The sequence below is a fragment of the Eriocheir sinensis genome, chromosome 36 (assembly GCF_024679095.1).
Source record: "Eriocheir sinensis breed Jianghai 21 chromosome 36, ASM2467909v1, whole genome shotgun sequence".
Classification (NCBI taxonomy): Eukaryota; Metazoa; Arthropoda; class Malacostraca; order Decapoda; family Varunidae; genus Eriocheir; species Eriocheir sinensis.
Genome location: NC_066544.1, coordinates 2,436,283 through 2,457,559, shown reverse-complemented (window position 1 = coordinate 2,457,559; position 21,277 = coordinate 2,436,283). Strand labels below are relative to the sequence as shown.

The window sequence follows — 21,277 nt, the reverse complement described above, 5'->3', positions numbered from 1 at the left end:
AAGCTGTGTCTCATTGGCTGGTTGTGAACAGCGTTATGCGAGTGTGGTGGAATTTGCGTGGTAGAGGGGGAGTGTGTCTCGCGTTTTTTACTCCGTTTGAGAGGTTCAACAATTGAGTGTTTCAGAATACACGTGTTGAGTTTTTGTCTCTAATTTGCTCTCGACTTTACAGAAGTCGCGTTTTTTTTTTTTTTTTTTTTTTACAGAAGTCGCGGGGGGGCGGCACTAGGAACTTAGCCCTGGGGCGGCAGTTAGGTATGTGAGGGCCCTGTGTATTCATGACATTGTGTGAGAACTTTGGGAAGTGTTACACCCCTAGGCAAGATGTATGTATAGATGAGAGCCTTATGTTGTTCAAAGGAAGGTTAGGATGGGTACAGTACATTCCACTGAAAAGGAGGAGGTTTGGAGTGAAATATTTCATGTTGTGTGAGTCAAAGACTGGATATGTGTACAACATGACCATTTATGTTGGCAAAGGAACACAGTTTGATCCAGAGTATGATGCATATCCTGTGAGTTCGCGTGTTGTTTTATCTTTGATGAAGCCCTTATTTGGGAAAGGTTATTGTGTTACTGTGGATAACTATTACACTAGTCCACAATTAGCTGATGCTCTAGTTATGAACCAGACTGATACTTATGGAACTCTACGTATGAATCGAAAAGAAGTGCCAGAAGAACTGAAAAGAAAAAAACTGAAGAAAGGAGAAGTTGCAGCATTTCAGAGAGGCAAGGTAATGACTCTTCGTTGGAAAGACAAAAAGGATGTTGCAATGCTATCAACCATTCACAACCCAGCCATGCATGACATTGAGACAAGACAAGGGCCTGTGAAGAAACCCAAAGTTGTATGTGAATACAATCATACAATGAGAGGAGTTGACAAGGTGGACCAGCAACTGGTAGATTATCCCATTCCAAGGAAACGGGGTAAGAAATATTACAAGACAGTTTTCTTCCAATTGATGGATATTGGAGTATGGAATGCTTTCATCCTGCATCAAGAAGCATTCACTCAGTCAGGAAAAAAAAGCCTAACACACCTGAAGTTTCGTTTGGAAATTATACGATACATATTTGGCAAGTATGGACCTGCTTTACCACCAAGAAGATCACCAGGTAGACCCTCGACATCACCAGGAAGTTTGTGGCATACGCCAGGAGGACATTTTCCAATGGAAGTTCCACCAACAGAAAAAAAGAAAAATCCAACAAGAAAATGTGTTGTATGCAGTCTGAAGCGTGACCATAGAGGGAAACAAGTCAGGAAAGAGTCACGCTACATGTGTAAAGTTTGCCAAGTAGCTCTATGTGTTGTGCCATGCTTTGAAAAGTACCATTCTAAATAATTTCATCTAGAAACTTTCTGAGGAAATACTATTCTTTTATATGTGGAAATAAAATTCATTTGTTTTATTTTTTTGCTAACAACTTACAGTTTTCAATTGATTTTGTTCATAATAAAATGCCGGAAAAAGGAATTTAATTTATTATGCATATTATAATTACTGCTAGATATTTGGTTACAATTGTAATAAAAATTAAAAATAAAATAGGTTTTCATTTCTCTTTACATTTGGTAATAAAATTTTGAGAAAAATTAAGAAAATATGGTAAAAAAATATGGTTTATAGGAAGACGAGTTGACTCGTTTTTGCCGACAAAGGTATTCTCAAAATAAAAAGTTAACCACAAAAATGGGAAGAAAAAATAATTACAAACTGTTTTCATAACCAGCATCAAAAATACTATATAGAACCAAAATATAAAAAAATTAGTCTGAAAAAGAAACGTTTTTAACAAAAAAATTGTTGGGGAAGGGGTTAAAAGAAACTTTTTATTCAAGAATAAAGATGTAATACTTCCACTCTACAATAGTTTAGTCAGACCCCACTTGGAATATGCAGTACAGTTTTGGTCTCCCCACCATGCAAAGGACATTGCTAAATTAGAAGGTGTTCAGTGTCGGGCAACAAAAATGATCCCTTCCTTGCGCAACAAATCTTACGAAGAAAGGCTTTCCACCCTTAACATGTTCTCTCTTGAGAAACGTCGCCTCCGAGGAAAACTGATCAAATGTTTTAAAATACTTAATGGTTTCATGAATGTAGACAGATCAACATTGTTTATGATCGATGACACTTTGCGTACGAGGAACAATGGCGTAAAACTCAAATGTAGACAAGTAAATTCAGACTGCACCAAATTTTTCTTCACTAACATTGTAGTGTAGTTGTAGTGTAGTGTAATGGAATAAGCTCCCACTGTCAGTGGTCCAGTGTAACACGAATGACTCCTTCAAAAACAAGCTCGACCGTCACTTCCTTCAACTTAATATCAACTAGAGTTGAAATGCATCGTTTTGGAGTCTTCTGATTAATGTAGAATCACTTAGGTTTAAGGACAGACCACCTAGTCTGGACCATGGGGTCTGTGTGGTCTGATTTTCTATGTAAATCTATGTAAATCTCTCTCTCTCTCTCTCTCTCTCTCTCTCTCTCTCTCTCTCTCTCTCACACACACACAAACACACACACACACACACACATACACACACACACTGAAGTGAGAAGGTATAAGGAAGAAAGGAAGGAAAGAAGGAAGAAAGAACGAGAACAGAGACAGCAGGATGAATATGAGGTGGAGGCAGGGAGGGGGAGACCGGAGCTCCTGCGTCCTTGAGCCGAGGGGGCGGTGAGACAATGCACTATGTAGTCAGACACTTGGCAACTCGAGGGAAGAGGAACTCCACACACATACAAATGTATAATTTCTTTTTCATTATTTTTGTTATTTTCAGTTAGAATTAAATGTTACTGTCGACTACAAATGTGCCCAAGACACACTTACGTTATTACACAATAACAACATTGAAAGCAAATAAGACACCGTATCATATCCGACCTATATCCTAAAAACAATCGTACAATATCCGGGATGCAATAACTCGTGCTGGCTAAAGCGAGCCAGGACGCAGTATATGTGTCCCCGGATATGCTACGGACCGCGCAAGGACACTGTATACGCATCCATTCCTAAGGGATGATGCTTTGACGCAAGGACATAATGAATATGGTAGTGAGGGAAGAAAGTATTTCACATTTTGTCTCTTTAATAGTAAGGGATAGATATTCTTTGGCCCTGGACTTATATTTGTTTGTACCTGTCACCCCTCAGGGTTATCCACTTAGGCACAAAGTGCTGTCTGAGGTGTCTGCATGCATGAGATTCTAATGTCAAAGTTGCACAAAGGGTCCATAAGGATACAAGTAAACTTGCAGTAAGACAGTAGATGACATAAATTCACTGAATTGTATTCCCTTATATTAGTACTGTTAGGAAAATGGGCATGTAGGGGAGAGTGGAGGAGAGAGAGTGAAGGAGTGTGGGACCGCTTCACACAAGCACAGACATGTTGGGAGTATGGAGGTCGAGGGGAAGGCAGTGGGGAACTGAGTAAAAAAAGAGAGAGAGAGAGAGAGAGAGAGAGAGAGAGAGAGAGAGAGAGAGAGAGAGAGAGAGAGAGAGAGAGAGAGAGAGAGAGAGAGAGAGAGAGAGAGAGAGAGAGAGAGAGAGAGAGAGAGAGAGAGAGAGAGAGAGAATGGTATACCTTGATCATTCGATGTGATTTGAAAGGTGCCTTTTACTTCTGAATAAAAAAAATAAAAAAATAATTTAACTACATTGTGGCTTAACCCTTTCATTGCTAAATGCTTGCAGCAGGCGTTAGGCGTATTTGCTGGTGGTGCTAAACGCCCACTGCGACCTCCACCCGCACTCAAATCTCCCGCGTATGAGAGTGTTCCAACACTAACTCTCACAACACAGGATTGCCAATTGAGTGGATTCTTCACTAAATTTGGTGGAAATTCATATCAGCCCAGTGCGGCAAATGTACGGACGAGTAACTGGTGGATGTTCTTGCCCAATATAGCGTCATTTTTGCATAGCTTCACCTATCACCTGACTGATTCTTTGATCAAATAGTTGTAAATATTGCAGTTGGCAATGCTCCCTTGAAGAAAGAATGTCCGCAGTTCCCTCAATATGGCTGATCATCACGCACGCACCGACGTAAGTGTTAACATTCAACACTCCCTGAACGTGCATATGCGTTACAAAAACATACATAACTGACTCCTATAGATCTGGACCTCCTCTTTCCAATGGTGTTTTTGGTTTTTAGCTGTGATGAATATTTTTTGAGATACAGAGGTTAAAAGAGACCCCCAATTGGGCTGCCCGACTGTGCCTGAGAGGATAGTCGCGTCCACACTGCGCGCAAGGAAAGGGTTAAGAGTGCGTATTGGAGCGAGAGAGTTGGAAGTAGCAGGATTGAATGTGCTGAGAGGGAGTGCCAGAACAGGGAGAGATTGAGACACTCCTGCTATGGCCACCCCCTGGAGGAAAGTTCCCGCGAGGGAGCAAGGTGTCGGAGATATAGATAAATAGATAGATAGATATGGCTTAAGAATATATAGAATTACTTTGCTCTCACCTCATAGTTGTTGATGTAGTGTTGCTCCTTTGCTTGATGCTGCACTGCAATTGGTTTCTTGAGATTCCTGTAATGGGCAAAGGGTTATCATATTTATTTTTTACCAATTTATAGCCATTAATAAAGCAAAGATTTAGTAGCACAGCAATTGCTCACACAGATGAGAATATAAGTATTGCCTACAGGTACAAATACTGTCCTAAATTGATGTGTTCCAATTAAAGTTGGGGGTGATGCTACCTGTTTCACAAAGCCATTTCAATCTTTCTCTCCTAAATAATGACTTGAAGATGGATGTGATTCTATCCTCTAGTTTATTTATGTAGTTAGCCTGTTTACAGTGGGGATGTAGATACCAGACAGTGCCTTTTTTTAATTTTAGCTAGGAAAATATTTCCCTTAGAGGGCAAGGATGAAGCACATTTACAAGCTTTTTGTTTATAGTAACACATCAAATTAGTTTATTGATTCTTTTTATAAACACATAACTGCATAAAACAATGTTAAAGTAAAGGATTTATCTAGAATATGCTATTTATATCAATTCAAGGAAATTTGCTATCTTTTATGAACATTTTATATATTTCTCAAAGTATGCAAGTATGCTTTTATATGAATATGCCTAACATTCATCAGCAAATCCATATAGGGAAAAAAAAGTCCCTGTTTTTCTGCCTCTGGTATGATATCTTCTCCAGGACAGTGCAAAACCAAAACAACACAGTCTGTGGAGCATTTGTTGCATACCACACTCCAGTCAGCACCAAGAAAATGGACCATATCACCAGATTCCTGGACAACTGTGTCACAGTTTAGAAACGTGACAAGTATTTTCCTCAGGACAAGGTCCTTGTTTTATTTGCCAGTTAGGATGATCGGTAGGTTTCTCTTTTGCTCATGTGCCAATTACCATGACCAGGCGTGCCCAGGTCGGTTGGGTGGCTGGCTCATTGGCTAGGCGGCCTGTGTAGAGGTGCCAGATGTGCATTTTAATGCGGGTTGCCTGCTGCCTAACCAGCTGTCATGTGCCCTTTCAGGAGTCATCACTCCATTCTGTTGCAGGTGCACATTAGTGTCTGCATTACTGCAGCACAGTTACACCTCTGTGTTGATGAGGAAGTATTGTGACTATTGTCTGTGTCAAGTTCCTGCCTTGGGGCGCGCCCTCGCTTCCCTGGCCACCCGCGGCCTGGCTGGCCAGAGTTGCCAGCCGCTCGTCCCTCATCTGTGAGGACGTAACCTTATAGAACCTTGAGTCTTATATTCTGTTGCTGCGCAGCACTCTGGCATTGTGTTGAGGCTGTATGTTATTGTAAACTAACCAGCCATGTCTTGGCAGCCAGAAACTATTGCCTGTGTATTTTTCCTGCGTTGGCGACTCTGTTGCCTCAGTTCACCGCTTGGTGCCGTGTCATGACCTGGCCGGTGAGGCGGTGGCTCGCTTTCTCTGCTCTCAGCCACCTTTCCCGGCGGAGGTAGGCTGCTGTCTTCTGGGAGGAAGGCAGCAGACTTGCCAGGTGCAAGCGTAGCGATGCAGTTTCCCTCTTGCTGGCGTGTTGGGGTTCCGGGCCTTGCCTAGCGGGGCACAACACGCACGGTTCTTCAGTCCAGCAACGAGTAGTTCTCCTGCTGCGTCATGTGATCCGTGGCGGCCTCACCCTGACAGCCGCACCCATCACTGGAACACACACTCCTGAGGAGCCCATGGCAGAGGGAAAGCTGCAGCAACGGCATCTCATCCTTTCTCTGCACCAAGCTAAGTGGCCAATCGTTAGTGTAGCCAGGTCAGGTTAGTACTGCGCACACACGAGAACGTTTAGGCTCAGCTGTGTGTGTGTGGTGAGCTGTCTTTTGTGTAATAAAGTTTGTACATAGTTGTAAACGTTTTATCAGCTACCTTTGTGTGCACTGAGTGTCCTTGCCAGCTCCGTAAGGAGAAAACAAGAACCCCACAGGTATAGCGTGAACCTTTGTGTGTTGTGGTCACCACGTGGCAACCTGCACAGGGATCAAGCCATGCTGGGTGACCTCAGCCATAAGCAGGCCTGAACGAACACAAAGCAACCAGGTAAGTCGTGTTATTCACACTTTTGCAGGGTGTGTACACCTTATTGTGTGTCTTGGCGTGCCACAGGGATCAAACCTTGTTGGCCCTTTCGCCCTTTTGAGTCCTGCCCTGGTTACACCTATTAACCCCGTGACAAACTGCTGAGATTAAGGAGCACTTGAAGGACAGGGCCATACTGCATTTTAGGCATAGCAAAGCTGTGCATCTGGCAGAGGATGGTGTATTTAATTTCAGGGTTTAATATTATCGCAGATGTGATGTGATAGTGAGACACTTGATTTTTAGGTGGGCTGAGTTGACTTGAAAACAATAATATTGCAGGTCCTTTGCTATACTATTAATATTAGCAGAATAATAATTTATGAAATGAGAATTTTATCTTATAACATGATAAAGATAGCTACATAATGCCCACGTATGTACAAAATATATCATATGGACATGTATTTAATATTACCTTACATTGTTATGGCAATCAATGTCAATAATCGCTTTGCAAATTAAGACTGAAAATAGCTAAGACACCCCCCTGCCCAAGGAAGTTACTATGCATTTCAGACCCGATGTGACATCGTTTTTTGGGAATATCTTGAAGGCTATTCGTCGGACAGCAATGACATTCTAACACAATGTTATCAACAGCCCGCCGTAATTTATGGTGTTATAGGAGAGAGTCAAATTTATATACTTTATGAGTTTACTCTTACGATTTTAAGCTGTAGTCAGTGAGGACACAAAATCCTGAGCAAAGGTTCGGATAAGTCGCCTTACCCCCCTCCCTCTCCTTCATCACTTCCCTCCTTCTCCCACTAACAAGCGTCCCCCCTCCCCCTCCCACACTCATCCTTCTATCACCCCTCCCAATCCCTCCCTCCTCTTTCCCCTCCGATGTCCTCTCTCTCTCTCTCTCTCTCTCTCTCTCTCTCTCTCTCTCTCTCTCTCTCTCTCTCTCTCTCTCTCTCTCTCTCTCTCTCTCTCTCTCTCTCTCTCTCTCTCTCTCTCTCCTCTCTCTCTCTCTCTCTCTCTCTCTCTCTCTCTCTCTCTCTCTCTCTCTCTCTCTCTCTCTCTCTCTCTCTCTCTCTCTCTCTCTCTCTCTCTCTCTCTCTCTCCTCTCTCTCTCTCTCTCTCTCTCTCTCTCTCTCTCTCTCTCTCTCTCTCTCTCTCTCCTCTCTCTCTCTCTCTCTCTCTCTCTCTCTCTCTCTCTCTCTCTCTCTCTCTCTCTCTCTCTCTCTCTCTCTCTCTCTCTCTCTCTCTCTCTCTCTCTCTCTCTCTCTCTCTCTCTCTCTCTCTCTCTCTCTCTCTCTCTCTCTCTCTCTCTCTCTCTCTCTCTCTCTCTCTCTCTCTCTCTCTCTCTCTCTCTCTCTCTCTCTCTCTCTCTCTCTCTCTCTCTCTCTCTCTCTCTCTCTCTCTCTCTCGAGGTTGATACATCTTGGTATGATAAAATGCTTCAAGTGTTTCAAATGTTTCAAATGTTTCAATTTCCGCCCGCCCCTCTCTCTCTCTCTCTCTCTCTCTCTCTCTCTCTCTCTCTCTCTCTCTCTCTCTCTCTCTCTCTCTCCTGACTTCCCTAACACCGTGGTTTGTCGCTGTGTACTGAAGACGCTACAATCTTGCTGGCCATGACGAGTATACTGAGATGCCCCAACAGGTGCAAAAAGTGATTGCACTCAGGCTTTTACTATGTTCGACCAAGAGAGGAAAGCTGGCCCACTGAAAAGACGGCTTAACAGGTAATAATTACACATACCTTTCTCTGTGGAGTCTTATGATTGAATTTTTTGGGGGATCATTATATCATGACTGTCCTAAACCCCAGTTGAGTAATCGTAAGAAATCGGTCTTTTCCGTGCTTTATTTTACACTTCTGTCTTCCCATAGGCCGTATGAGCGTGTGGCTAAAGTGCTGGGTGAGACCACACATGCAGTTCGAGTGATGGTGCAGCTACAGGCACTCCACGCAACACTCACCACCTGAGACATCTGGCACTCATGCCATTCCACCATTGGACTCCACGACATCCTCCACTACACAACCTGTTTTGACAGCTTCACGATTGGAGCTGTTCAAGGCTTTTTGCATGCAAAGTTTGCTGCAAAAGGAAACTTCACTATTGCCACCCTCACGGAAGAATTAAGGAAGGCTGATATTATACCCAGTGAGACCTCCGAGACGACGGTATGGCGTGTGTTGTACAGCATGGGGTTCAGGTATAGAGTATCACAGAAAAATGTATGTGAAAAGAGTCCCTTGACATTGTATGCCGCCGCATTGAAGCTCTTGATCGCTGAAGCATTACCGACAGAAAGGAAGACAGGTGGTGTACGTGGATGAAACGTGGTTCACCACAAGGATGTCACACAACAGGGAGTGGGTGGACACAACAAACCTGTAACCAGTGCGACCTATAGTCGTCAGGTGCCACCTGGTGAAGGGAGCGGTTTGTGGTGGTAGCAGGTGGCACTGTCAAAGGTTTTGTGGACGATTCTTTCCTATGTTTCCTGCAAAGACAAAAACTGGTGACTATCACGGGAAATGAATGGCAGCCTTTTTATCAAGTGGCTCACATCTCATCTTTTACCAGTACTGGATGAGCCATCAGTTATAGTGTTAGACAATGCTCCCTATCACAGCCAGCTGATGGAGGAGTCTCGCTGCCCCACCACCACCAACAAAGCTGGTCTTGTACAATGGTTGGAGGAAAGAAAATTCCCTTCTCACCTCACGCTACTGCGCCCGAACTGCTGCGAATATGCCATGAAAACAGACCAAAGCCACAGTATTCAGTAGATAATCTCATCAGAGAATGGGGTCACGAAGTGGTCCGACTTCCACCAGCCCACCCTGAACTTAATGCTATTGAACAGGTGTGGGGGTGTATGAAGAAGTATGTCCGCTCGTCAATGCAACGCTTTACTCGTGCCAGCTTAAGGACCAAGATAGAAGAAGCAAGGCTGTGCAAAACACGAAAATTTGGGAAGGTGCTGTTCGGACGAGCCATGAGGTTTGAGGAGGATTATTGGTCCTCTGATAATATCCATGACTTTGTTGAACCCGTCATTGTTACTTTTGACGGTGATGATGAGGATGATATGCTCCTTGACACTGACACTGATGACGATTAAAATGACATCCATGTATTCCTGTGTGTATAATTACCCATTCATTTTATGACTGATATAAATTATTTTACAATTTTAGTGACACTTTCGTTGTACAATGATTTTGCTCATTGTCCATTCTATCTCATCACAGCATATGACCAATCGAATAACAGATGCAGGAAAACAACCAAACACATAGTAATGTGCAATGTATTTATATATTTTAATGTGTTGTGCAATTCAGAGAGAGAGAGAGAGAGAGAGAGAGAGAGAGAGAGAGAGAGAGAGAGAGAGAGAGAGAGAGAGAGAGAGAGAGAGAGAGAGAGAGAGAGAGAGAGAGAGAGAGAGAGAGAGAGAGAGAGAGAGAGAGAGAGAGAGAGAGAGAGAGAGAGAGAGAGAGAGAGAGAGAGAGAGAGAGAGAGAGAGAGAGAGAGAGAGAGAGAGAGAGAGAGAGAGAGAGAGAGAGAGAGAGAGAGAGAGAGAGAGAGAGAGAGAGAGAGAGAGAGAGAGAGAGAGAGAGAGAGAGAGAGAGAGAGAGAGAGAGAGAGAGAGAGAGAGAGAGAGAGAGAGAGAGAGAGAGAGAGAGAGAGAGAGAGAGAGAGAGAGAGAGAGAGAGAGAGAGAGAGAGAGAGAGAGAGAGAGAGAGAGAGAGAGAGAGAGAGAGAGAGAGAGAGAGAGAGAGAGAGAGAGAGAGAGAGAGAGAGAGAGAGAGAGAGAGAGAGAGAGAGAGAGAGAGAGAGAGAGAGAGAGAGAGAGAGAGAGAGAGAGAGAGAGAGAGAGAGAGAGAGAGAGAGAGAAAGAGAGAGAGAGAGAGAGAGAGAGAGAGAGAGAGAGAGAGAGAGAGAGAGAGAGAGAGAGAGAGAGAGAGAGAGAGAGAGAGAGAGAGAGAGAGAGAGAGAGAGAGAGAGAGAGAGAGAGAGAGAGAGAGAGAGGAGGATTGGGAAGGGTGATAGAAGGATGAGTGTGGGAGGGGGAGGGGGGACGCTTGTTAGTGGGAGGAGGAGGGAAGTGATGAAGGAGAGGGAGGGGGGTAAGGCGACTTATCCGAACCTTTGCTCAGGATTTTGTGTCCTCACTGACTACAGCTTAAAATCGTAAGAGTAAACTCATAAAGTATATAAATTTGACTCTCTCCTATAACACCATAAATTACGGCGGGCTGTTGATAACATTGTGTTAGAATGTCATTGCTGTCCGACAAATAGCCTTCAAGATATTCCCGAAAAACGATGTCACATCGGGTCTGAAATGCATAGTAGGAGACAATTAAAATTCTTGTGTTATTAGACATCTACACATTCTTCTGCGAACAAGCCAATTAATTGGTGGTTATGCCTTAAATCTCTTAAGACAACAATTTTGGAAAAAAAATAGTTCTTAAAATGCTCAGAGATATGTATGGTTAAAGAACATTGACAATGCACAGTTTCCCAAATTTATATATTTTTGGTGTAACCAGTACTGCTTGAATTGACAAGTGTCCTTGAGTAAAGCAATGAAAATGGCGGCCGGGCTGGTGTTGTGAGAAATACATCCCCGTACATACTGATGATGCACAGCTTCTGATATCATAATTAGCATATTATTCCCACTATCACTCGTAGGTTATGACAGACAATTAGGCAAGACACAATTCACACGGTTCTGGTGACACACGGCATGCAGCTGTTTGTTGTATGGGTGTGGTTGTGTGGTTTTCAAACAATGCAAATGGCGGCCGGGCTGGTGTTGTGAGAAATATCTCCTCGTACATACTGATGATGCACAGTTTCTGATATCATAATTAGCATATTATTCTCACCATTACTCGTAGGTTATGACAGACAACTAGGCAAGACACAATTCACGCGGTTCTGGTGACATGCAGCATGCAGCTGTTTGTTGTATGGGTGTTGTGTGATTTTCAAACAATGCAAATGGCGGCTGGGCTGGCGTTCCATGAAATAACTCCTCATACAAGACTCATGATGTACAGTTTCTGATATCATATATATTTACCCCATTATTCTCACCAATATAATAGTTAATAATGAACACATGGATATTTTTTTTCCAATATGATTTTTTATGTAGCTTGTACTGCTCGAATTGGCAACAGTGCTCCTTAGTCATTCAAAACAATGCAAATGGCGGCTGGGTCGTGTCGGCCCTGACGGAAAAAAGAGATAACAACAAGGCATGGGGGATCCTCCACCGATTTCATTTTTGTATAGTAGTTATTTGATCACCCTGTATTCTATGGTAACATATTACAGTATCCGATAGCTATGGACTACGAAAGATCATAAACAATAATAAAGGTAAGTTTGCAGTTGTTATTGGACACGGAAAAAAAAAAAAAAAAAAAAAAAGACCCTTAAAACACCCCAAAGAAGAAAATAATCAATAAAAATTTGTATATTCAGCGTATAGCGCGCAGGGATAAACTTTAAAGGCATTTTTTATTTGAAAAAGGTGTGTGTTATACGCCGCGAAATACGGTAAGTGCTTTTTCAGTGTTTTCAATACCCCAAGTTTCGCGGTCCTCGAGTTTAGCTTTATACCCATGGAATGAAGCAAGCGCGAAACTCTGGTAAGTGTGGTATTTAAGGTTGTGGCTGCCTGTAGTGGATCGCATAGTTGTCGGGTGTAAATAATTGTCTTTGTTTATGTCTACTAAATTGTTTGTGATTTTATATAGCATTTGTTGTCTGTGTATTTGTCTTTGTGTTGCTTATGGGTCCAGTTTTATGTCTTGTTTAAGCAAAGTAGTGTGTCTGTAATCATATCTGGCCCATCTTGCAGCTTTGTTTTGTATGGCCTCTAATTTATTTATGTTATTGTTAGTGTGTGGGTCCCAGACGGTGTCACAATATTCTATGTGTGGCCAAACGAGTGTTTTGTATGCGAGAATTTTGATGTTTGTGTTACACCTGCTAAGGTTCCTACGCACAAACCCCAGGGCTCTGTGAGCTTTGACATTCGTGGTTCAAACTTGTTTATTATATTTTTTTTCAAATGCCTGCCGAAATTGGGGGGGTGCATCTTATAAGCCCATGCATCTTATAAGCCGTCAAATACAGTATGTATGTATGTATATATATATATATATATATATATATATATATATATATATATATATATATATATATATATATATATATATATATATACATACATACATACAGTAGAGCCCCATTTAGCGCGAGAATTAGGTGGATGAATGATGTCGCGCTAACTGAATTCGTGCTAATTGAATAGAGTAACCAATATGAAAAAAAATATTTGGTGCACATGTGGGTCTGACTTTTGGGTTTAACCTCTTCAGTACCATGACGCAGTATATGAGTCATTTCATCTCTCGAACCATATCCTAGAGACGCTGTATGTGCGTCATGGTCATTGGACTATTCTACGTAGTCTGTAAAACCAGGATATGGCATGGAGGTTATGTTTTGTCTGCTTGTATTGAAGGGGTTAATAATTACTCAAAATAATCACTCGCATTAAAAAAAAAAAACCTACGATTGGCTGAGCTCTGAAAATACGCTTGTGATTCGCTGGGAGTTCGATGACATCATCGCCGGCGCTCACCCGGTCAGCGGCCTCGCTGCCTTAAGGCAGTATCACACTGGCCGTTTTCTTCTAACTGTTGTGGCTACTGGCAATGCCCGTGCGCCCATCCGGGAGCAAGTTGTTGGTTCACCGTAACCTGGAGTCACACTGAGCCCTTTTCTTCCCATTGTGTTGGTGGCAGCTTGGACAACTGGCAAATCCAAATTTTCCGGGTGTGCGTCACACACGGCCAAGGTCAGTTGCCCATATCCACATCCTTCTTCTTCTTCTTCTTTTGACCTGTGACGCTTTGTATCGCTTCTTAGGTCCTCCTCCTTTCGTTCCTCTTTTCTTCTTTTTCACTTATACACACTTTTCTTTTCAGTATTACAACGTAAACAAAGTACTTGCCCTGTATCAACATGGCGTCGTCTGCTAAAGTAAGGGCTTTCGCGGCTTGTGCCATGCATCATGGCAGCTTGGCGCAATTTTCAAAATTCAGTCCTGGTGGCTGCTCGCGGTAACTGAGGCTTTCGCACTAATTAATTTTTTTTCTTGGTAGATGGTGGCTCATGCTAATTGCAGTTCGCGCTAATTGATCTCGCGCTAAGTGGGGCTCTACTGTATATATATATATATATATATATATATATATATATATATATATATATATATATATATATATATATATATATATATATATATATATATATATATATATATACATACAGTAATCCCTCGCCATATCACGGTTCACTTATTGCGGTCTCACTGTATCGCGGATTTTAAAATTGTAAATATTTAGTTTCGTATTGCGGATTTTTCGCTATATTGCGGAATTTTGCGGTATAGAGGTATTTTAAAATATTTATTATTTTACTTATTTTGCAGTAAAAGAAGCATTTTCTAGCCTAAAAAATTGTATATATTCTATGTATATATTATATATATATATATATATATATATATATATATATATATATATATATATATATATATATATATATATATATATATATATATATATATATATATATATATATATATATATATATATATATATATATATATATATATAATTACTTACATGGTACTGTTATAAAAAACAAACAAACATATGTTAAGTTCCTTTTAAAGGTCTTTTTTTGCATATAATGCACAAAGACATTAATATCTTATTGAATTAAAAAAAAGAAAAAAAGGAAATTAACAATTATTAAAAATGAAAAAGATAGGCTTGTTAGGATAGTGATATAGTATCTTATATGCATATGCACAATGACTGAGCAAACAAAAATAAAAAATAAAGAATTCAAAAACATTTGCATTTTTTCTTTGGGTTAAGTTGAAACTTTGTTATAATAGTAATGGTGCTGTTATACATAACATATAACCTAATCATGACCACAGACACAAATTAAAGCCACGGTGGATTGTCACCTCAAACTTAACTAATATCCCCAAGTTTATTGACAAGACACTCACCTGAAGCTAGAAGGGTCATTTAAGCTGAGAATGTCAGCAGTGTAGTTACACAGGACAAAAGGAAACACTGGGTACTGCATGAGGTCATTGAAGGACCGGCCTGCCAGCTTGTTTAGTTGAGTTAGGTATTCGAAGTTGGTCATGTGTCCTGTTGATCCATAAATTCATCACTAAATATATATATCATCTCTGCTTCAAAATACTGAATACATCCACACTACCAAGGTTGTGTGGACATAGAAATCAACCCTACTTATTATTTTCACTCATTTTTAAAGATTTGATACATGTTTACTTGTTTCAGCTTAGTTTTCCTACTGAACACATTATTTACTGCAACAATGGTGATTACAGATAAAAGCTCAAACTCACCATCACGCCAGCGGGTCGTGACTTCAGGAAGAGTGGCTTTGCTCAGCAGGCTGGGCATGTCTGACATACTCAGTACACTAATAATCTGAGAAAAACAAAAAGTTATTTATAATAGGTGAGTGAAGTAACAGAAAACACACGCCACAAAGTTGGTTTATCTTTTTATTTTACACTCATCTCGCGAATTTCCGGACCTTGATTTCCTGGATCACTTTTCCTCAACAAAATACAGGGCAGCTTACCATTTATCTGTGGGATGAGCGAGCCTGCTTTTTGAAGTACAACTCCATCCTCTAGCTAAGATGTGATCAGTTTTATTAATGTATGTGAGTGTGAAAAAAGTAACTTTACGAAGATCGGTTGAACCAAACGGTGTCAGTACATTTATTGCAGCAATGGATAAACCTAGACATGTAAGTCATGATGAGGGCTTGATGGGAAGGGGAGGGGGGCATGAGGGGATACAGGATAAATTATAGGTCTCAAGTCAGAGTATAACTGTACTTTTTTCATTAGTTATTTGTTTAGGTTTTCGAGTCTAGAGACTCTAGGTGAGCAGTTATTGTATTGCTTTATACTGACAAAGAAGAGAAAAGTATAAAAGGTAGAGGTAAAGTTGGGGGCATACGCTGTAGCAGCGCATGGCCTCGGTGCTCATCTCTGTGACATTGGCCCTTGAGCATGTGATGGGAGGGAGCCCATTTCCCCGGGACACAGGGCCAGTGTGACATCTGGGTTGCCACAGTTTACCTTCCCCAGGTTTCCCCAGGTACCATATATCGACCAACCCAAAAGGGAGGATGAACAGCTGGGTGAGTTGCACCCCGACTGCCCGGGCCAGGATTTGAACCCGGACCCGCGGAGTAGAAGCCAGGCGCGCTGACCACTAGACTATGGAGGCGAATAATCATGATTAAATCATAAATTCAAACTGTGCTCTCTGATACTTTCACATTCTAGGAATCTTGAGACTCTCAGAAGAATCTCACTACCCCTAGAGAGGTCACAACTCCCAGTTTGAGAACCACTGCGCTACATGGCCGCGTGTGCACCAGACATATTTGTTTATTGTTGTGTCATGCTGTTAAATGGCCACACTATGACCTTACCTTTGCATGTATATACAGTATGTACTGGAAACAAGTACATAAATAATTTACATCATTATAATATTTTTGGACATCTGGAGAGTTGAAGAAGAGAATGGTAAATGCTGCATCACTGTCATCAACATGTCATTATTTTGTTTGTGTGTATCGGTTGAGCAGCTGCTTGTAGTTATGATCCAGTTTTTATTACCCATTTCATATTTTTATTACCTGAATTTCATAGAAAGAAGCATTCATTAGTAAATAATTCACAGTAGTATATGCCTGGATTCAAAAAAAGAAAATGGCAGTCACTTCATGACCAATGCCAATGTTACGTCCTTCGCTGACACATTATGTACTGGATTTCCCGCCAAGTAAGACGCACCTATAATTTGACAAGGTATATTTAGAAAAAATAAATAAATAAATAAATAAATAAATAAATAAATAAATAAATAAATAAATAAATAAAATAAAATAAAACTCCACATTTTCCCTGAATTTAATGTATCTGCAGTATTACATTTAACCATCACCTTACTTACAATTATTACTATTATACCGTATGTTGCTTTGACGAGTTACAGTGCTCTTATCCCGAGCAGCTGTGACTTTAAAATGGTAAACAAAAGGGTTGGTTTGTAGATTCATTCACTGCGCAGTGTGCAGGCGGTAACTTTCACCAAGCTACTGAGGGAACTAATCACACAGGGATGCTACGTTTGATGGGCAATCTTGGTCTCAATCTTGACTTTCAGAGACCGTATACCTACTTTCAATTAGAAATAGATGTTGATTAATTTCTGTCAATCATATTATGTTTTATATATAGTTATTTTTACAATGTGAAACAAAAATGCGTTTACAATTAACACTTCATTCATCCACGGATATCAGTTCTTTTGAACATGTATCACAGAAAACGTCAGCTGACCAGGCCGCTGCACAACAGAAATACCCTCAAACTAATCCGCCCAAGTCTGCCCCACGGTCGCCAAGCAGTCGTGTCAGGCAGCACCCTGCTCAACCAAAATTGTTCCCGTGTAATAGCCACTTTAACCATCACCACCAAGGTACCCCCGACACACTGGTGACTGGAGCACTGCGGCAGTGTTGTGTTTTGTGTTTACGCCGCGTCACATGTGGTGCATCTTCTTCTTCTTGTAACCTGTATGGTTTTATCGCTTCATATGTCCTCCTCCTATCTTCTACTTATTCACACTTTCCTTTTCCATTGCATCACACTATTCATTATTTAAATCAATTAAAATTTGTACCTTTGGCGTATACCGTGCAGGGGTAACTTTTTTCTGACTGAAGAAAGTGCGCTTATACATAGCAAAATACAGTATATTTCATTCTGGGGACATCTGGGAACTATTGTGTCAAACGGAGGTGTTTTGGTTGTTAGTTTCGTATCAGTAACAATAACCCCTAGGCCTACCAAAACCTAACCATCGGGGTAAAAGACGCAAGGTGATTAAAAAGAAAAAAAAAAAAAAAAAAAAAAAAAAAAAAAATCCTATATGGCAGGAAATACGGTAAGTTTTCAACTAACTTGCTATTTTAATCTCTTAAATGTGCTGCTTAATTAAATATGCTGGGCAGAGTGAGGTAAAAGTCTGGGGCAGATATTGAATATTGACGATTGCTAGACCAAGTATGGTAAATGTCTGGGAGCAAGCCGTGGCCCCTGGACTGCAGCAAAATCTGATTCCCTAACTTTTGTTGTTATTGGACAGCTGCTCCCCCTTCTAGTCTGAAAATGAGGGCTGAGCGTACTTGTATGAACACTTATCACTTAGTATCAAACACAATGGAAGACAAAGCATCAACATACAAATTAACATATTGTCATCCTTCCAGTGTAAATCAAAGTACTTAAAATTACACTTTAAATTATGATCATTATAAATATACTGCCAACACAATAACCTTTTATTCCAACCACTGATATCTCTGACTATCCTTAAAATTATTCCAAAACCTCTCCAAAATCACTCCCTGCAACTCTTTCAACTGATTCACCATCACATTATATGTTTCACAAGTCTTTAGCCCTCACCTATCTTACCACTCCTTATCTGGTCTTACCTGATTGCGGTGCTGAGTGTCAGTGAAGGCTAGAAGCACTGAATGACCACTAGTGAGGAAAAGCTCCAGTGCACAGTCCTGAAGTTGGTAGCGGCGGATATGTATCTCCCTCACAGTATCCAATGGCCATGTGACAGACACCACTTCACTACTGGTGCCACTCTGTACATCAAGGAAAGTGTTTGATTATCATCAGCAATTCAACTTCTTTTAATATATACATGCCTCCTCCACTTCTCTTCTTATGAATTAACATTTTCTTCGGCAATCAAACACATTAGGTACTTTAAAAAAGAATCATGATAAATATATCTTGGGTGGTGATGAGAAAGTTATTTTTTCTAAAATATAGATAAATAAATGAGTGATACATTTTTATACCGGTGCATCTTCAACACCATATAATTTGGCCTTATTTCTTTCACTATGTAAAAAGGAGTAGGATATCAACTTTTTTCAACAATTACATTCAAGTGAATCCCCAGGTCATGTTTTAGGCTATTCTCTATAAATACATACATATTCCTACATCCTTTCTAATTAAAATAAGTTGTTCAAGCAAGTGGGACTTGCTAAGCTGAATTTTGATAGAGAACATAAAAACGTAAGGAGTCTGCAAGGGGCCGATTGGCCTATACAAGGCAGCTCCTGTAGACCTAACCCAATCTAACCTCACTATCCATGAATTTATCCATGGAGACAGAAATGCACCTGGGTTTATTTCTTGCAAGAGAACCTGACAGCCCCAGTTTCTTCTCCCAGACAATATATATATATATATATATAGAGAGAGAGAGAGAGAGAGAGAGAGAGAGAGAGAGAGAGAGAGAGAGAGAGAGAGAGAGAGAGAGAGAGAGAGAGAGAGAGAGAGAGAGAGAGAGAGAGAGAGAGAGAGAGAGAGAGAGAGAGAGAGAGAGAGAGAGAGAGAGAGAGAGAGAGAGAGAGAGAGAGAGAGAGAGAGAGAGAGAGAGAGAGAGAGAGAGAGAGAGAGAGAGAGAGAGAGAGAGAGAGAGAGAGAGAGAGAGAGAGAGAGAGAGAGAGAGAGAGAGAGAGAGCTGGAGTAGGTAGGAAGACACCTACCGAACGGGCGCAAGCCACTCCCAGTGAGGTATATACGGGAGGTGAGAAGGGAGCTGAGGCCCTCCAAAGACCCTTCCCATGTCCTCACTATCCATTTCCCTATTGTCTCACCAATACCGGAGAGTAGTTCAGCATGCTCTCTAAAGACAGATCCTCTCTCTTTCCACACCACACTACATTCACACAACATACACACCTTTTCCCAAAATTCAAATTTCAAAATGGTGCACCTTCACCCTGCCTCGGAGGTCCTGCCTGGGCGGGGACCACAAATTCCCCCAGGGAGGACTCCCCTTCTGGCTGCCGACTCGAGAGGTGTCTTGATAACTCCTGGAACCTCTTTCTTCTCAATTTCTGCAACATTCGCGGTCTTCGTTCTAATTTTCATTCTGTGGAACACCATCTCTCCTCCTCTAAACCTCACCTTCTCTTCCTCATCGAAACACAAGTTTCTGAGGCTACTGACAACAATCTCTACTCTGTTCCCTCCTACTATCTCTATCCTAAATTTCAATCCAAAGCTGGATGTTGCGCCTACGTGCGCAACGACATCACTTGCTCTCGTGCCCACGACTTTGATTCTTCAGAATTTTCCACCATCTGGCTAAGACTTCATTGTCATTCTATTACAAAATGCATCTGTGCTGTTTATCTCTAACCTAACTCTACTAACTATGTAAAATTCTTTGACTACTTGAATTCTAAAAGTGGAGCACATCTTGAGCCACTCTCCCTTCGCTGAAATCTCCATCCTCGGAGATTTCAATGTTCACCACCAGCTTTGGCTTTCATCCTCTTTCACTGATCAGCCTGGTGAAGAAGCCTACAACTTTGCTATCCTCAACGATCTAGAGCAGTTGGTCCAGCACCCTACACGTATTCCCGACCGTCTTGGAGACAGGCCCAACATTCTAGACCTCTTCCTTACCTCAAACCCTTCTGCTTACTCTGTCAAACTGTTCTCTCCGTTTGGCTCCTCCGATCACAACCTTATTTCTGTATCCTGTCCTATCGCTCCTGTACACCCTCTGGACCCACCGAAGAGGCGATGCTTCTGGCATTTTGCTTTAGCTCGGTGAGACGACCTTAGGATGTACTTTTCCAATTTCCCGTGGAATGATTATTGCTTCCAGGAGCGAGACCCCTCTGTGTGTGCTCAGCACATCACAGAGGTGATTGTCTCTGGAATGGAGGCATACATTCCACGTACTTTCTCTACTTCTCACGCTAAAAAGCCTTGGTTTAATCACGCTTGTTCTCGTGCTATCAATGATAGAGAGGCAGCTCACAAAAGGTACCAGAGCCTTCAAACTAATGCTAACCACGAACTTTACATTTCTGGCCGGAATCGTGCCAAATCTATTCTCCGACTAAACAAAAACTCTTTTATCAATAGAAAATGCCAAAACCTTGCTTTCTCTAACTCTTCCCGTGACTTTTGGCATCTAGCCAAAAACATCTCCAACTTCACTTCTTCATCTTTCCCTCCACTCCTCAGTCCTGATGGCAACACTGCCGTCTCATCTATCTCTAAGGCTGAACTCTTCTCTCAAACTTTTTCTAAAAACTCCACTCTGGACGATTCTGGGCATATTCCTCCTACTCATCCCCCCCTCTGACTCTTTTATGCCGGTTATAAAGATTCTTCAAAATGATGTTTTCTATGCCCTCTCTGGCCTCAATCCTCAGAAGGCTTATGGACCTGATGGAGTGCCTCCTATTGTCCTTAAAAACTGTGCTTCCGTGCTGTTACCCTGCCTGGTCAAACTCTTTCGCCTCTGCCTGTCAACATCTACCTTTCCTTCCTGCTGGAAGTATGCCTTCATACAGCCTGTGCCTAAGAAGGGTGACCGCTCCAATCCCTCAAACTACCGTCCTATAGCTTTACTTTCTTGTCTATCTAAAGCTTTTGAATCAATCCTTAACCGGAAGATTCAAAAGCACCTTTCC

The 21,277-nt window shown here is 41.5% G+C and overlaps 1 protein-coding gene across 1 annotated transcript in view; it reads right to left on the bottom strand.

Moving 5' to 3' along the window:
* LOC127007971 (lysosomal-trafficking regulator-like) overlaps positions 1 to 21,277 on the bottom strand; it is a 192,289-nt gene that overhangs the window by 62,255 nt on the left and 108,757 nt on the right. Inside the window, 4 exon segments of the mRNA XM_050879516.1 lie at positions 4,502 to 4,568; positions 14,691 to 14,838; positions 15,063 to 15,147; positions 18,248 to 18,409. Of these exon segments, the coding sequence (XP_050735473.1) occupies positions 4,502 to 4,568; positions 14,691 to 14,838; positions 15,063 to 15,147; positions 18,248 to 18,409 (462 nt within the window).